Source organism: Thermobia domestica, chromosome 16, assembly GCF_964235325.1.
Source record: "Thermobia domestica chromosome 16, izTheDome1.hap1.1, whole genome shotgun sequence".
NCBI classification, from domain to species: Eukaryota; Metazoa; Arthropoda; class Insecta; order Zygentoma; family Lepismatidae; genus Thermobia; species Thermobia domestica.
Genome location: NC_137469.1, coordinates 141,737,338 through 141,756,574, shown reverse-complemented (window position 1 = coordinate 141,756,574; position 19,237 = coordinate 141,737,338). Strand labels below are relative to the sequence as shown.

At 35.4% G+C, this 19,237-nt stretch overlaps 1 protein-coding gene across 1 annotated transcript in view; it reads right to left on the bottom strand.

Moving 5' to 3' along the window:
* LOC145673465 (lysosomal alpha-glucosidase-like) overlaps window positions 1-19,237 on the bottom strand; it is a 140,936-nt gene that overhangs the window by 45,397 nt on the left and 76,302 nt on the right. The window contains exons 5-8 of the mRNA XM_081743186.1: window positions 18,844-19,014; window positions 14,076-14,181; window positions 11,500-11,750; window positions 5,225-5,370 (exon numbers count right to left, since the gene is read on the bottom strand). Coding sequence (XP_081599312.1) covers window positions 5,225-5,370; window positions 11,500-11,750; window positions 14,076-14,181; window positions 18,844-19,014 — 674 coding nt within the window. The remainder of the gene's footprint in view (window positions 1-5,224; window positions 5,371-11,499; window positions 11,751-14,075; window positions 14,182-18,843; window positions 19,015-19,237) is intronic.

Here is a 19,237-nt window from a genome sequence, read left to right as displayed (position 1 = left end):
ATAGTTGTGAATAATCAAAGGCTGTAAGGTTGACTTTTTCTCTTTTTGCTTGTCTCTTCTTAATATATTTTTTTAAAGAATAAGCTTGTATGCGTGTCCGAAAGCAATCAACCATGGGAGTGCACCATTATCTGATCATTCTTTCTTTTCTTTCATCTCTTTGCTGTGTTATGGTGTCAAGCACGGACCTTGTCCTTGTTACGTATATCCTGTGTTTGACTTCTCTTTTTCTGTTTTCCTATCCTTTTCAACGTTCCTTTAATCCTTTTTCTGATTAAAACTTTAAAAATTTTTTACTATTATTCATGGTATATTTTGTATTGAGGTTGCAATTTGTGTTTAATAATTCATGAGTTTTCAATTGATGTATACTGTACATGTATATATTTTCATCGGAGAGGTAGGGATTTTTTAAAGTTTGTTTTGTTTTTATTAATCATTGAATTTCGTTCAACGTAATGTACTCCACTATACATTTTACCAAATTCCAATTATTCATTGCTAAAATTTGCCTTATTGTAAACAACCCATGTCGAAATGGTTTGTGCATTTTATCTATAAATTTTACGTCTTTTTTTTATAAAAAAAGATCATCATTAAAAATAATGTAATCTATCTTTCCAATCCGTCTCTCATGTCAACAGAAATACATCTCTTTCTTTATAATTTGATATTATGTTATTGTTGGTATAGTATTGCAGATTAATCTATATAATAAAAAAGTTTGGATTACTTATTTCACTCCTCACAAGTAAACCTTACGTTTGGGTGAATCGAGTTGCTGACTGAGACACATATGAGAAAGTAGTACTAAATGTGGTTAGTATTTCAGTGAAGTTGTAGGTGCGAAGCTCCAGGGGTTTAGGAGATACAGCTACCAGAACATCACATGGAAGTACAGAATAGTCTTCATACAGTTGGAGGTAAAAGCTCTGTAAGACCTCTTGTAACGATAAAAGGTGAATAACAAATATATGGGTATATATTAGGACTAGGGAGAAGTCATATAATAAGGGTATACCTGACAGCGGCCATCTTGAAATCCGCCATTTTGAATTAAGGTTAAGTTTTCAAAATAGGAATAGGGTCATGTGATACATGATTTAAGGCGCAAATTTAATCAGAAGAACAATGGTCACGTTAATTTTGAGTTACGCACAATTGGTAAAAAGTTACAGGGAAATTAAATATTGTTGCAGCATATGTATTAGTCCTTTACCCCACCTTGTAAATTTTGTTTGAATGATAATAATTAAATAAAAAGCAGGTGGATAAATATTAGGTCTATGGTAAGAGTTGCCTTGATGGCGGCCATGTTGAAATCCGACATTTTGAAGCAGACGAATTTTTTAAACAAAACGCGTAACAGTGATAGCTTATTAATAGCAAATTTTACCATAACTCCAACGGTATAACCATTTTTGCTTTATCATTAACCAGCACAAAATTAAATGGATCGCTCCTTACGACTACTGCTTTGACGGAATTGTTAACGACAGATGTGTCAAGTGCAACTCGATTGCCTTTGTCATGTGTGCTCACTGTGAGCAGAGCATTTGTGTAAGTCATGTACTCTTTTCTGAACTACATATTGATTCTATTAATTGAGGACTTTTCTGGAAAACAGACCCAAGTTCAATTATGAATCAATTCCTCTTTGGTCATTTTTCCTTAAATTAGCAACTTGTTTACGCGATAACAAATGCTGGTTCATGATAAAGCAAAAGTGGTTATACCGTTGGATTTATGGTAAAATTTGCTATTAATAAAGTGCCAATGTTACGAGTTTTGTTTAAAACTTTTGTCTGCTTCAAAATGTCGGATTTGAACATGGCCGCCATCAAGGCAACTCTTACCATAGACCTAATATTTATCCACCTGCTTTTTATTTAATTATTATCATTGAAACAAAATTTACAAGGTGGGGTAAAGGACTAATACATATGCTGCAACAATATTTAATTTCCCTGTAACTTTTTACCAATTGTGCGTAACTCAAAATTAACGTGACCATTGTTCTTCTGATTAAATTTGCGCCTTAAATCATGCATCACATGACCCTATACCTATTTTGAAAACTTAACCTTAATTCAAAATGGCGGATTTCAAGATGGCCGCCGTCAGGTATACCCTTACTATATGACTTCTCCCTAGTCCTAATATATACCCATATATTTGTTATTCACCTTTTGTCGTTACAGGAGGTCTTACAGAGCTTTTACCTCCAACTGTATGAAGACCATTCTGTACATCCATGTGATGTTCTGGTAGCTGTATCTCCTAAACCCCTGGAGCTTCGCACCTACAACTTCACTGAAATACTAACCACATTTAGTACTACTTTCTCATTTGTGTCTCAGTCAGCAACTCGATTCACCCAAACGTAAGGTTTACTTGTCAGCATTTCTGCCGAATTATAATGTTTCAATTAAACATAATCACTGTGCAAAACAATACAATCCTAATCCTAACTATACAGGGTGTTTTAAAACAACACCGACAACGTTTGGAAGGTGATTCCTGACACCAAGATAAGAAGAAAAGTATAAACCAACCTGGATGCACAAATGCTTCCTTTCGGAGTTATAGGCTGTAGAAAACATGAAAAAATGAATTTTAAAAGTACATTGCTCCAAAATTATGGGACCTACCGTAGTCGGGTCAAGACTTCACTTAGGAACTAATATGTGGTTCCAAAAATACATGTTTCAGAATCCTAAGATACTCATACAACAATTTTTGGAGAGGGTGTTTGGATACGGTCTTATAATTTGAAGTACTTAGAAACTACCTCTATAAAAAATGTTACAGAAGTACGTAAAGATTCTGAAACATGGCTATTTGGATAAGGCACATACTAGTTCGTAAATAAAGTCTTGACCCGACTACGGTAGGTCCCATAGTTTCGGAGCTATAGACCTTTGAAGTTCAGTTTTTCATGTTTTCGACAGGCTATAACTCCGAAAGGAAGCATTTGTGCACTTAGGTTGGTCTATACTTTTCGTCTTATTTTGGTGTCAGGAATCACCTTCCAAACGTTGTCGGTGTTGTTTTGAAACACCCTGTATATAAAACTACATGAACTGACATAAATTAAGGGACTACTTCCGGTTGACATGGAAAGTTGAAATTTGGCATGATTGTAGCTTTCCGGAACTAACCCACAGGAAAATTGCCAAAAGTGAATATTTTCAATTTTTTAGTGGGTTTAAAGAAGGGATGAAAAATTTCCCACTGTTATTTAAATGGGCCATCTTTTGGACCTATTATTTTTTTTAAAAAAAAAAAAAAAGCAACTTGAAATTGGGTATGCTTTTATGTTTTCGTTGGCATTACCTAAGTAAATCAGTAAAAATAAAACCTTCCAACTTTAGAGTGGTTTACGGAAAACTAAAAAATCTTTCCCGTGTTATTTATATGGGACATCTTTTACATCCCAAAATTATTGGGCACTTTCTACAGGGCTACAATGATTAAATTTGACATGATTGTAGCTTTTTGCGACTAACCGACAGAAAAATTGCCAAAAATGAATATTTTAATTTTAGGTAGGTTTAAAGGGGAGATGAAGAAATTCCCCATGTTATTGAAATGAGCCTTTTTTGGACCTATAATCTCAAATTTTAGGTACTTGGAATTGGAATACAAACTTGAAATTCGGTATGCTTGTAGGTTTCCGTTAGCGTGACCTAAGTATTTCACTAAAATTCACCAACTCTAGAGTGCTTTTATGGAGAACTGAAAAATCTTTCCCGTGTTATTTATGTGGGACTTTTTCTACACTCTAAAATGTTTAGGCACTTGCGGCAAGATTAGAATGATGAATTTTTGCATGATTATAACCTTCCAGGACTAACCCACAGGAAAATTACCAAAAGTGAATATTTTTAATTTTTCATGGGTCTGAAGGGGGATGAAGACATTATCATGTTATTTAAATGGACATTTGCTTGGGATACAAAATCTTGTCTTTTAGATAGGTGAAATACGAAAAGAAACTTGAAATTCGGTAGAATTGTGGGTTTAAGAAATGCGAGGTCGTAGGCGCAGCAAAAGGGGGGTTTTGGCGAAGATTCCAGCTGGACAAATTCAGGAAATATGAAGAGCAAATGCACGAAATTCACTGTTAATGCAAAGACTGAGAGATGCGTGGCCGTAGGCCAGAAAACGCAGGGGTCTGGGGGCGGAACCCCAGCTAATATCTTGTGAGAGTTTCGCAAACTAATCACTTGGCTTCACCTGACACTATGTAGATAATATCTAATAAAGCCCAGAGATTAGTTGGCCAAACTGTTAGAAAATATCAGATTTATAATAATAAATTAGTTTGGTTATTCCTAAGAGATTAGTTTACTTTTAATTATAGTATATATTACGCAATGCTGGTGTAATGGAGAATATTACAAATAGTGTTTCAGTTTTTGAGCTCTCCGTTACACTCATATACTTTGTAATTTACTTTTGTGGATATATTGAGTTAGAAGAAAAACATTAAACCTTACAAACTATATGAGGAACTGCAAAGATCTCAAAATGCAATTCTGGTCTTATATATTAAAATACCGCAATGGTATTACGTGTATGATGAGGAAGAAGAAAAAAAAAAGTTCTGAAAATATAATACGAAGGCAATATGCATTCTCATGAGTGTAAAGTCGTGTAATTTTAAGAATTAACATTTTAAGACTAGGTATTATATTATAATGCTATAGTTAAAAATTTTTTGATGATAAAGGTTAATTTAGCCTGTAGTATTTTACTTCTCGTCTCTACATAGGATTCTCAATTGTACTCTAAATTTGCCCTGAATTTATCCATGATTTACAATATATATATATATGGTCAATTACGTTCAAAATTCTAAGAATAATCTGAGAACCTGTGCGCGAAGAATGTGCATCTATTTGCTTCGTAAATTGGTTTTAGTATAACATTCCTTGTCAGCTAGAAAGCTATACAAGATATAACCTTATAGTTTACCATGAAACTTAAACCATATGAAGTTTTATCAGGAAACGAAACTGAGTCTTCTGAACGGAAGTAATAATCATTTACCATAAGGAAGCTCTGAAAGAAATATTATCTGTACCTATTGGTATTAGGATAATTATAACGTTATCCTCACTCCAGAATCAAAATGAGTACTGCAAATCCAATAATATCATGATCGCTCATATTAGTTACTAAATTAAGAATAATTAGTAATTGGGAATTAGCTACTTACATCTCCTCTGATGCTCGTCTGTAGACTTGTATTACAAATGGGTCTGACTGATATGCAATTTCGGCTTGAACATTTTCTGTGTAATTTTCACTCGGAAGATTCAACTCTATGGGCACCTCAAAGCGGTCTTCGTTTGGATCAATGAACTAAAAAATAAACATTATAACTGCTCTTAAAGAATGTTAGAAGAAAATAATGTTCTAAAACATAGTAATACTATTCTCACTCCAAGTATGAAACTTTACTAAACAGGGGAAATTATCTAAACTGCAGTAACCATATTTTCAAAGGCGATTAATCCACACTGTCTTGAAACTCCAAAATCACCTTCTTTATAGGATCCTGTGCTTCGTATCATCGACTATACTGCTCGGGCACTATCTTTTCATGTGCGGGAAACACGTCTAGAAAAGTATATTACATATACGACCACACTCCTTTTTTTTTTTTTTTTTTTTAAGGTGATAATCCATTCTTCTTGTACAGATGATGTTATCATAACAAGATAAATAGTTTAATTTGGCCTTTCACATTAACTGCCAGAAAGATTAAATTAAAATCACACTAGTTTCGGCGTGGATCTCGTAAGTCACACGTATCTTTACCTTGGAACTCACGATATCATGCTGTAACATTTATGTAATGAGTAGTATCTAGGTAAAACCCTATAGTTGGATAACTCACAGACACACAACACTAAAATATAAAAGTTTCTCATTGAAGTAGAAAGGTCACTTTGTTCTTCAAGTTCTTAATCTATTTTTCTGATAAAACATTGTTGCCCTCACAAAAACTTTTTTCCTATTGTGATAGGCATTGAGTTAGATACAAGTATACGCCTACAGAGCAGAGGGAAGTATTTTGGACGTCCAAGAGATATCTACTGGATATCCCTTTTTGTCCCATGTAAATACATATTTCCGTTTATGTCCCCAAAACAGGAATACCTGTGGGACATTTCTGGATGCTTTGCGAGGTAATCATAAAAATATTTTTGGGCATTCAAATCTTACCCCTTGTCAGGCATATCTCATTGAAATTTAAGAAAAATGCTGAATATTGCCATTCAGTGATATATCTACAGCCCCTAACACCCTCCCAGCATCCCCCTGGACACCCCCCTAAAATTTTCGGAACTAAGGTGGTGCAATATTAAAAAGATTCATTCTCGCTCTGCCTAAAGCCCTCCGGGACTTTGTAGAAAATATTTTAAATGATCTTACCTGGAGGCAGAATGGGAATTCTCATTCTGCCTAATCTTTGGAGACAGGAATGCGAGGAGGAAATTTTTAGGGAAATGCAGAACCGAAAAGCTTGACTCCTAGCGTGTTGGTATGCAGTTCGAAACTCATGTATAAAATGGCTGTAGTAACAAGCGCGGGAACTAAATCCAAGCGGTCAAAATGCAAGGAAAATTCTGACGAGGATAAAATCCAAAGGTCAAAATCATAGGAGTATATATTATATATGCACACCCTATATGATTATTTTTCTCTTCAATTGTCATATATTCTAAAATGTTATCTGTATTTTTTCAACTGAAATAACTTTTTCTTTCTTTTAAAATGCTGAAAACTAGTAAAATGCGTAAATATGTTAAATAAAAGGACAGATTAGCTTTAATTACTTTCACACATACCAATATGAAAAGTTCTGGATATTCCTATTTATTATATCTTTAATATATTTCAAATACGTTTAGGATATTGCAGTAAGACCATTCGTTTTAATTAGGAAAAGTAACTGTGATGGTGCTTGATTTTTAAAAAGTCGTTCTTGTGTGGTAGCATATAGCAGTCTCTTATTTTGAGTAATATATGAATATTTATTTTAATTCTGAAATACTGATCAAGATTTTTTTTTAAAGCAAACATCAAAATGTGAAATATACCTATACTCACTAAAATAATCTTACGTCTTTTATTGGGTTTTCAGCATTTTTTAAAAATGTTATTTCCGTAAAGTGAAGAATTTCAGATAAGATTTTAGATGCATAATAGTTGAAGAAAAAATAATCATTATTTTATTAATCTGCTCCTATGATTCTGTCGCTTCAATTTAGTCCGTTTTGTCTATATTTTCCTTTAGGTTTGTCCTCTTGAATTTTGTCCAGCATTCGTAATAATCACTTTGGTAATTCTAACAGAGGCTGTAAGAAAAGTAACTATTTCTTCAAGTTTCATCATAAATTTAAGATGTTATTCTTTTGTTCTTCTCGGAAAAATGACGAGGATACAGTTCTTTATCAGCAGTGTTATTCACATCTATTTGGTAAAGATGACTGTAATTTTTAAAAAATAGCTGCGGGTAAATGGAAAATTGATTGACTCAGTTGCAAGAAAGGCATTTGACATTGTAACTGAACATAAAATAAACTTAATTCGGTATAATATCAAATTGTTACACATAAAGATTTTATTCACTCTTTCAGTAGTTCATCTCTAACATGCTAAGAGTCGCAGTACGTAAAAGGTGCCGCAGTTCACATACTCAAGACATTTTTAGCCATATATTAAGCAAACAATGCAAGAGGATGCATAAGGCGACTCTTAGAATGTTGGTCTTTTAAATCACAACTCCTTTTTCGGTATCACCTTATCAGCTTATTTCTTATATACATAATTCTATACTATATGCAATTGTATCATATGTACTTCTATTTTAATATTTATATTGTCAATGTAAATAGCAGGAATATAAAATATCAATATCAATATTTAAATACTTGTATGTTTTTTGTAGTTTCAATCAAATCAAAAGGTCAGATAATCGGGGATAAGGGCCGTCTTACGCATCTTTTGCACTGTTTGCTTAATATATGGCCAAACATGTCTTGAGACAGTGAACTGTGGCACCTTTTACGTACTGCGAGCAGTGGCGGTTTTAGCGGGTAGGCACGGACCTACCCAAAAATATATAAAATATATAAAACTGAAAATATATAAACACTAAAAGATACAATAAAGAATAAATGTATTTTCCACTTTTTATATTAATGGTAAATAATTATTTAATAAACAGCATCAACCAGTACTGTAAAAGTAATTTCCTATTGTCATTAATCAATCAAATGTGCATATGTATCCATACGCGAGGGAGCGGGCTTAAACCAAAATTAAAATCCTAAAGCCGTCCCCTGAGTGCAAGCCTTAACATGTTGGAGGTGCACTACTGGAAAACTGAATAAAATTTTGTTGTGAAATGATTTGATACTAGACCGAAGTAAGTTTGTTTTATCTTCGTTTCAGCTACAATGTCAAATGGTTTTCTTGCAACTGAGTCAATCAATTTTACATTTCTATGCAGGTAGCTTTTTTTTTTAATCACATTCATTTTTACTGATATAGATGTGAATAACGCTGTTAATAATAGGCCAGTATCTAGTCATTTTTTACCAAGAACAAGCAGAATAACATCTAAAATTTATGATCAAACTTAAAGAAATAGTTATTCTTCTTACAGAATCTGTTACAATACTAAAAAAAAAAATTCTCTTGAAGAAATCCCTCCCTGGACAGAATTACTCGTCTCGAAAGATTAGGCAGAACGGGTATTCCGTTTTGCCTAAAGATAAAATCATTTAAAATATTTTCTACAAAGTGCTGGAGGGCCTTCAGACACAACGGGAACACCCATTAAAAATCTCGCTAGTTTGGTTTTTAAAAGATTTTGAATTCTTGTTCTTAAGTGCCAATAGAATAAAAACAACTTACTTTCGACAAGATAAATTTTCAAGCAAAGCACGCAACGCAAGATTGAATAGAAATCAACCTTTACACGGCTGTGATCGTCACAAAACGTTTGATCAATCGATTGCCAACGATTTAATCTCGACGTCACACCAAGCATGATAAAGTCGACGGTAATTGTCTCTGGCTCAGGAAGGATATCCAATACAATTGTTCGTTGCATAAATGGATTTTAAAATTTATAAAAAAAGCATCCCCCAGATTTTTTGAATACCCCCCTAAGTTCAAAATTCTGGATAAACCACTGTTGCCATTGTCCTTGTAAAGTTTCTGCTGTGAGCCTGAATATCCCAGAGAGCTTTGATGCCCTGCGGTCAGGTTGGGTTGCGTGGGCACTGGATATGGAGACAAGTAGCGTACATTCCAAAGGTAATCATCTCTTTAGTTCTTGTTTAATCTGTTACAATTCTATGAGTCCAAAGCAACAAGAATGTATTTCTCTAGAAAAAGACATTGAGATAGAACGTTTACAATATGCTACAAATACCTGTCGTATGGTTATCTTTACAAAGCATAATTTAATTGTAAGAGTTAATGCTACCTTAGAACATCATCCTCAGTTATACAGTTATACCATCTTATTAGGATTATATCCCTCAATACCTCTACTCATATATCTTTGGTTTTTATTTAGGTCTTTTTCCTTTTTGTTTCCATCTTTTTGAACCATCGTCGACATAACATTCCCAAAATTTTATCGGAAACAAAACCAAGTAGCTCTGACTCCACAGATTTTTTCACAAAGAATTGCATTATTTATACTATCACCCATTCATACTATGGAACAGTTATGATGAAAAGTTAATTGAAAATTGTTATGATTCAATAATTGTTTCACTAGAAAATCACAAACTCTGAACAGAGTTGCAATGAAAATGTCTACAAGTGTTGGAGGGAGCAATTTGAAGTTTAGTTGATGAAAGGGTATTCTTTCATTTCCATATCCATTATTTCTGAAAATCATAAGATGTGGTTGACCTTAAATGAGAAATATATATACTATGTGATCAAAACTATCCGGACACCTGGCTGAAAATGACTTACAAGTTCGTGGCGCCCTTCATCGGTACTCCTGGAATTCAATATGGTGTTGGCCCACCCTTAGCCTTGATGACAGCTTCCACTCTCGCAGACATACTTTCAATCAGGTGCTGGAAGGTTTCTTGGAGAATGGCAACCCATTCTTCACGGAGTGCTGAACTGAGGAGAGGTATCGATGTAGGTCGGTGATGCCTGGCACAAAGTCGGCGTTTCAAAACATCCCAAATATGTTCTAAAGGATTCAAGTCAGGACTCTGTGCAGGCCAGTCCATTACAGGAATGTTATGGTCGTGTAACCACTCCGCCACAGGCCGTGCAGTATGAACAGGTGCTTGATCGTGTTGAAAGATGCAATCGCCATCCCAGAATTGCTCTTCAACAGTGGGAAGGAAGAAGGTGCGTAAAACATCAATGTAGGCCTGCGTTGTGAGAGTGCCACGCAAAACAACAAGGGGTGCAAGCCCCCTCCTAGATAAACACCACCATACCATAACACCACCATCTCCGAATTTTACTGTTGGCACTACACACGCTGACAGATGACGTTCACCGGGCAGTGGCTATACCTACAGCCTGCCATCGGATCGCCACGTTGTGTACCGTGATTCATCACTCCACACAACGTTTTTCCACTATTCGCCCAATGTTTACGCTCCTTACACCAAGCAAGGCGTCGTTTGGCATGTACCTGCGTGATTTGTGGCTTATGAGCAGCCGCTCGACCATGAAATCCAAGTTTCCTCACCTCACGCCTAACTGTCATAGTACTTGGAGTGGATCCTGATGCAGTTTGGCATTCCTGTGTGATGGTTTGGATAGATGTCTGCCTATTACACTTTACGACCCTCTTCAACTGTCGGCGGTCTGTGTCAGTTAACAGACGAGGTCGGCCTGTACGCTTTTGTGCTGTACGTGTACCTTCACGTTTCTACTTCACTATCACATCAGACACAGTGGACCTAGGGATGTTTAGGAGTGTGGAAATCTCGCATAGAGACTTCTGACACAAGTGACACCCAATCACCTGACCACGTTCGAAGTCCGTGAGTTCCGCGGAGCGCCCCATTCCGCTTTCTCACGATGTCTAATGACTACTGTGGTCGCTGATAATGAGTACCTGGCAGTAGGTGGCTGCACATTGCACCTAATATGAAAAACATATGTTTTTGGGGTGTCCGGACACTTTTGATCACATAGTATATATATATATATATATATATATATATATATATATATATATATATATATATATATATATATATATATATATATATATATATATATACACAAAGGATAGAATTGTGTTTGCTTAGTAGTAGTATTACAAACCTTGCATTATGGCACGTAAATACTGTATCCTTTACGTGTGTTTCAGAGATTGGAAAGCACCTCTTACATGTGAGAGGCAGAGAACGTAGAAGCAATTTACATCTTTAAGAGTAACTAAATTCACAGAAGTTTCGACGTCGTTCTGTAAATACTCACTCTTATTCTTACAAGGTTGTCTCCGTACAGAATCAATTGAACCTGAACTTCCTGCAAATCATCTCCATACAAGTTAGGTCCAACTTTTGACAGATTAAGGGCTTGTCCTCGCCCGTCCTCAATTGATTCAGGTGATGACGCTCTATAACCATATTGATCGTTTGGTGGTAAATTGCAAGTGGATGAGGCAGCGTCCCATACGCAACCAGACAAACAAGCGTCTTCACTGATTGTACCGTTTGGACCACGGACTGTAAAACAAACGGTGGATTACACTAAACACCAACTAATGTAATTGCTATTTAGCACCAACAGACAATTAAACAAATATTAGTAAAGAAAATTTGGTAGCATATTTGTATAAAGCAAAATGTCTTATCTTACAAAAGTACAGTGCAGAGAAATATGGACAACGCTTTTAAGATATAATGTTTATAAAACATTTTTTCGTGTGCTTTACGAAGTATTTTGTTCGGAATGTTAATGTTTACGAATCTCTCAAAAAGTCTTTATTCATGTTAATGACATACAGTGTCATAGGGAATGTGATCCATAATATTTATAATTTGAGAAGAGAATCATAAACTTTAATTTTCTTCATCATATGAGAGAAAAAGTACGAAGAAAACTGTTGCAGCTACCAGTAACTGGTAATTACAAAACACACGCCAATTCGTGGCGTATGGTACAAGGTGCTTTTAGAAAAAATAAATCACCGAAGTCTGCTTATATAATGCAATTTTTTTGTTACGCAGCATTTGGGTTTTACCATTATTGAAATCATCTTCAAAAGGGAACATAATTTGGACCATAAATGAGGTATATAATAACATTATAAGACTTTGGTGAAGATTCCAACAATGGCTTTTGCAAACTGGTTTGGAAAATAGGGCAGATTTGAGACTGAGGAAAAGGCGTTAAAAGTTGGGAAGTTGTGATGCTTTAAAGAGAAGAAAGGTGTTGTTGTTCTAGGTGAACAATGCGTATCATATTACATTGTTAAATACTTTCCTACCAGAAATTATATAAGGCATGCCCAAATGAAAGTTGGACTGATACATTTAAGCAAAGGTTTATTTAATTTTAATGCATAGGTATATTATAAATTGAAAAGTGTTACATAGGGGATAAGATTTGATTTTGAGTTTAACGTCCCTTTCAGCAGCGAGGCTATATAAGACGTGGACCTACTGATTAACGTGGAATCCGAACCACATGAGCTCCCGCCATAGAGGATAAGATCTGTGTAACAATACTGTCTATACATAATCATCTAGGTGCCTGAGACAGGTGTCTCATTGGTCTACGAGACGATGGATACCGTCAGCGAAGAAAGTCGTGGGTTGGGTGCGGAACCATTCCTCAACTGTTTCTCGGATCTCATCTTGTCCGTGAACCGGCATCCCTTCAGTGCTTCTTTTAATGGCCCGAACACATGAAAATCACAGGGTGACAGGCCAGGGCTATAAGCGGGTGCTGGAGAACTTCCCATCCGAAATGCTGTAGGAGATCTTTGTACACGTGTGTCACATGAGGGCAGGCATTATTCTGCAACAGAATAATTCCTTTTGACTATATAACCTTTGCTTAACGTCTGTGAGTTTTAATGGCTGTTTTCAGTTTGGTTAAGGTATCCAAGTATCTGTTTGCGCAGTATATGTGATGATCACATGTGCTTGACCTGGTCGTGGCATGTTCGCTGTACTCACACATCCATGATGAAACTCACTACACCATCTGAACATTGCAGTACTTGATATATACTTAGTCCCATTCACACCCTTCATTCGACGGGAAATGTCAACTCCACTAACACCTGTTGACAAAATTGGATTACTGCGCGCTGAGCCTGTTTGGAGGAATCCATGCCACCTTCGTTACCTGTCAACAACACACAAACCCTATCCACTGTATGTAAAATTTCTCCTGACACACTGCCATCTACAAGAGAAATCGCAAAATCCTACCACTGAGAATAACGGAGCCCCAACCTCAGTCCCACTTTCAGTTGGGCGTGCCTTATATATGTAGTTAAAGAGCAAAATTTTGTTATTTAATCAATTTCCTTGCTTATATTATCCACGGAGACCTATGATGAGCCTTTCATGAAATCTCGTTGCTTTCAATTGAGTGCAATCCCTAGTCTTTCCAGGTTAAAGTTATCATCTTCATTCAAGTAAATATTTAATTGCTTCATAATGCTGATAAGTATGGAAAATTTATTGTTTTAAAAATTATTGAAAGATCTTTTAATATTAAAGTTGACTTTACATATCTTTCAAGCTACACTGCCATTCGCGTACAATGTTTTATAAAAATCCATATCTACGAAAAAATCCCATTATGTTTTGCTCAAAGTTAGAATAGTAAAAATATGCCTTGAATCAAGCTATAATTAATGTTGCTGGCTGTATATCAAGGAATGTTGACCTCAAATGTACTCAAACTCCACATACGGCCAAATTGTAATGACGTAATTAACTATAAGATAAAAAAAATCGATACCTCGTATAAAAATAGAAATATATGTATCTAAAATTGAATACAGCCTATAATAATTCAGTAATAATACTTACGGTTCCATGACACCGGACATTCTATTCTCCCTTCATTTTGTCTTGCTTTCACTTCCAGTTTGAAATTTCGTGTCAATGGGATGTCCAAATCAAATGCTTCCAAAGTCTAGAATTAATTAAACATTTATTGATTTTTTAGGCTAATCCGTCATATTATACTTCATTATCTTTAATATTTACATTAGACAGATAGATAACATCATAAATACAAGTAGATAAAATTAATGTTAAAGGTTAACGTTCAAACGAATTTTTGCTTTTGAGATATATCTACTTTAAATAATTATTATAGTCTAAGCGTTACAATAATCTTATATGCACAGTCATTTTAACAAGAATTGAGTACTCATTTTCTTTCCAGAAGCTCTACAGAGCAAAACCGTTTCCGCTGGAACAACTTGCAGGTAACAATACCTGAAGACAGGGTTTCAGAGAGCAACACATATGTTGCATAAATAATTAGTGAATCATGCAACCTATTATAAATAGAGTTTGCAAACTGTCTTCAAGCTCAGCCGTGAATGTGCTAACACCACGGTGAATCGCGGAGCAAATCAGGAAGAGCAAAGCGAAGTACGAAATCCACTTAGCTTTTGACTGCCTGAAATTTGATGTGACAATGGGCGAAACATGGACGTATAGTGGTTGGAAGAGCTCGAGCCATCACCTAGACAGTTCTTTGTGCATCATTGCAAAGAAAATTTCTCGAAAGTTCTTATGGTTGTTATGATTTCTGCGACAGAGGGAAGCTCAAGGTTTGCAACAGTGAAGAAATGTGAAAGTCAGTGCGGCTTATTATCAACAACATGTTGTATCTTCAACTTACACAGCGACGATATGGATCGTGCAAAAGTACACCAGGACAAAGCTTCAAGTCACATGACCAAAACATCACTGGCCTTCTTCTGAAGTATGGTAATTGGAGATGCTGCAATCAGGAGTGGGACAATATATCCCTGCTTCAGCGAAAACGGCAATTTTGTCAAATGACCCGTACGGTTACCATTATGTCGAGCATCGATAGTGGGATAAAATATTAAAGTAACAACTTCAATTTTTTCCACTGGAAACGTATCAATCTCTGTAAATTCTTGTGCAGATTCATTTTCTTGTAGAGCGTTACAACAAAACTACGTATTTATTCTGCCTTCGACCGGAGTCCTTCTCAAAGTCATATATATCAAAATCTAACTGCTGATAGACTACGATGCTTGTGAAATAAAGATGAGTTTGCAGTTTTTCCTTTTAAAGAAGGTCATACAAAGGTCTTTTGCAATAATTTCCTGAGTTAAACTATTCTCTCTCCCTTTAGCCTGAACAATAATGTGTTGTTTGGGGAGAGATTGTTGAAAGTAAGCAGGGGTGCTGAAAGATAAAAAAGTTCATAACAACATATCCGTCTCATATTTTAAGGGTTACAAGGAAAGTTTATTGATACATTTGAATCGAACAGTTACTAAAAGTTAATAGACCACGTTTCGATCAATGCTAAAAGGATGTTCTGAAGGCTAGAACCGCAGCGTAAGGAGGTATTGATTTCATTGAGGGAAACACAACGTAAAAGTTGGACAATCCTGAAGAAGAGCAAAACACTGAAACAATAATTGTTATGAAAATAAGAGTAGAGGGTTGAGAATGTGAACATGGAACGAACATAAGCATACCTGACAAGGAATTAGACAATCCCGTCCAGAACTAAAATTGGTCCGTTTTTATCATTATAAATGTCGTATGGATGATAACATTTCAGAAAGTGACACATCACCGTTGTCAAGATCGAATTAATACACTCTGGCGTCCTAGGCATTATTTTCGGACTTCCATTCTCCTCCCTCTCCTCCCTCTCCTCCCACCTTCCAAAAATTGCAGCATTTGTGTAATAAATTACAAAGACCAAATTGCCATCGACAATGGACCCAGCAATATAGAAAAATCCAGAAACAATCCAGATAATCTACAATGCAGAAACACCCACATGGGAAATCGCGAGTACAATAAATTAATTTCTCTGTGATATATCAAGAGGCTGTGCCAAATATGCAAGTCCTAGGCAGCATGTCACCCTAAGCTCCAACTAATTCACCGTAGGTGCTAATCTCCGACTGTCTGCTATCTAATTAAGATTGACACACTTTATGTTTAGATGCCAGAAGTGATGATGTAGGAGATAAAATAGGGTGAGAAGTTCTCAGTATTTTGTTAGTGGAAAGTGCCCTTAAGATTTTCTTGACTATAGACAAAAGAAAAATTAGAATATTTCAAGTCAAATAAATTGGCAATTCACAGTCAAAGATCTTGAGAAAGGATAAAGTGCTGAACTTTGTCTTCGTTCCACCCAAATCAAAATTTTGTTTATGCGTATCTGGCTATAAACCGATTTCCGGAGATGTTAGTTTCTACTTTACACTGAAATGTAATTGAACTTGCTCGTTAGCAAGATTGAGTAACTGCAATTGCAAGAAATTTTGTTATTTCTGTAGCAGCTCTCGCTTTAGTAAGCGTCGAATATCACGGATCTCAGCAAATCCCCTGAACTTGAATCCTGAGTGTGTCAAAATGGTGAAGAGGCTGAAGCAAATTATGACACAATGGCAAAAAAATAATAACAAAATAGAATAAAAAAAATAAAGATTTACTGGATCAATACGAACTGTTCAACTTGACTATCAGCAATGGCTTGATCAACCTCTGAAGACGATACGACGTTAGAACTGATGTGAAAACATACTACCCCAGACGAACAGCTGCAGGTACATTCCATAACAGTTTACCAGTTATAATAACTTTTTTGTATTTTTTGTATCCCGTTCTCCCACACAGAATTTTACGAAGTTAGGTACTGAATGTGACCTTTGGTTAAGGAAAGTTACTGAGCATTCGAAACAAGCAAGAATAAACATAGATGTTTTTAATAGTTGTAGAAGAAAGCACGAAATTAAGACTTCATTTCATATTTTGTCAGGTTGTATTTGCATACTTATGTCTATTTCGTATTTTCAATTGAAGTTGATTTTCGTTCCTTCGCCCTGATTACTCAGGGAAAGTATCAATTTTCGACTACAGTCTGGAATTCCAAGAAAAATGACCTTCCTTGAAAAGTGACGAAAATATCATGATTTTCGTGACATAAAATAATTTCAACTTAGCAGTTAGTACAGACGGTAATAATGTTAGAATGTTTGGTAGGTACACGCTCGATCGTTTTAAAAATTTAGCATATATACCTACATATGTTCGTACTTTTGTAAATTCAAGGTATGTTTACGCATCACTATAAAAATATTAGGTGGGCACACGCTATATATTTCCATATACATCCCAGGTACGGCCTTTAAAAAATACCTCCAAAAACAGACCTTTCTTTGAAACAAATTTATAAGCGATTATAGTGTGTTGTCAAAAGAATATTTTCTTGCTTATCGCATGTAATTTTCGAAATGTTTGTTTCTGTTGCATCATGAGTGTGATATTGATTCCCCCAAATTACCCGTCTTGAATTGTGCTGTACTGATGTTAAGAGTTAATGTCTCAGCGCCGTAGATAAATGAGACGTGGACCTACACCTTAACGATTGGTTCAACCCACACGCGTTAAGCTGACGATTTAGCAACGGGGAAGCTATGTAGCCTATAATTGTATTTCTTTTTTTCTTTTTTTTTTAGTTTTGTGCTATCTAAAACTTTATTAAATCACTAATGTCTTTATGTCTAAGTGACTTTCTCGTTTTGATTTTCATTATTTTGAATTAAATTTCGACAGCTTTTGCAATGAAAGGGCTTTTCTATTGTATGTTTGGCCTATTTTAACTGCTGCTCACGGTTTAAATCAGGCGATATCAGCATTGCATTGCTGTTAACAGCGTCACTCGCTACGCTAGACAAGAGAGGAGGGAATTTCACTTTACTTTTATATATAATATCTGTAAACAGCCTAGAACAATCAATGATTATGCACGTTCAATCGCGCGCGAAAAGACATATAGAGATATCAATAATCATATGATATATTTCCCTATGCCTCGTTTGCTGAAGACTAGGAGCCAAAAAATTCCTCTACGGTGGATCACCACCCGAAAGTCAGTACATATTTTAGCCAATTCCCTTAATTATTGCGCAATGAAACGTTACATATTACAATCATTGTACTATAAGATAGAGTTACGTTTGAGCTACAATACAAGACACTGATTCATTTGGTTGCGTCTTCTGATATCGAAAAAGATATCAAACAAAAGAAAATATTTGATTCGTTTTACAATGAACACACAAGATGACACTTAGTGTTACTTCTTACTAGAGGTTCTCAGTTTTATGAAAAGTATTTTAAAGTAACGATCTTACTACGAAATAGATATATTGTTTGATCGTTTTTCATGTTATGTTTCACATTTTATTTAAATATTAATTTACATTTAAGGAAATAGATTTTGAGAAGAAACTGGCGCAGAACGCCATAATGCGTTTGTTGCCAAATTTGTAAATTAAATTCCAGGGTTCTAGCGTTGCAGTTCTAGAAGCGGAACTTAGCTGTGAATTGCGGTAAGGGTCGAAAACTAATTTTTCCAGTAAGTATCCAAGCAGAAATCCATGATTACTTCATTTATTATCTGGCTCCAGTAAACACTCGACACTACCTGGCAACGCTGCACTATTCAAGCAGTGTTTAGCATAGCACCGAGAACACCTAGTGATCCACCTTAATGATTCGTTGAGCAAGTCATATGATAACTGCTCCACCGAACGTATTAGTCAAAGCATTACTTGCTTACCTTAGAATTTTTGTTGTAATACCAATCTCCTGAGCGCCATCTTTGGTTATTGAGTCTTACGCTAACTGGTTTTGGGTTTGATGGAAAATTAAACAGTTTCAGTCTGTCTAATCGTGCGTTTCCATCGAATGACAAGTCAGGTGAATACGCGATTTCAAATCCTAACCCATCCTGAAATAGAAACAAAAAATAATATTATTCCACTGCTCCTCAAGACCTAAGAACTACCTTGAATGTTAAAATTCTGATTAGAAAGTAGGACCGTTATTTCTACTAGGATTCTCTAGTTGTTCGTATTACTTATTAGCAGAGCAACCCAAAAGTATAAAAGCAATTTACACATATGTTTGGTACCTTGAACATGGTTGTGGTTGTCTGAAGGTAAAGAAGAAAC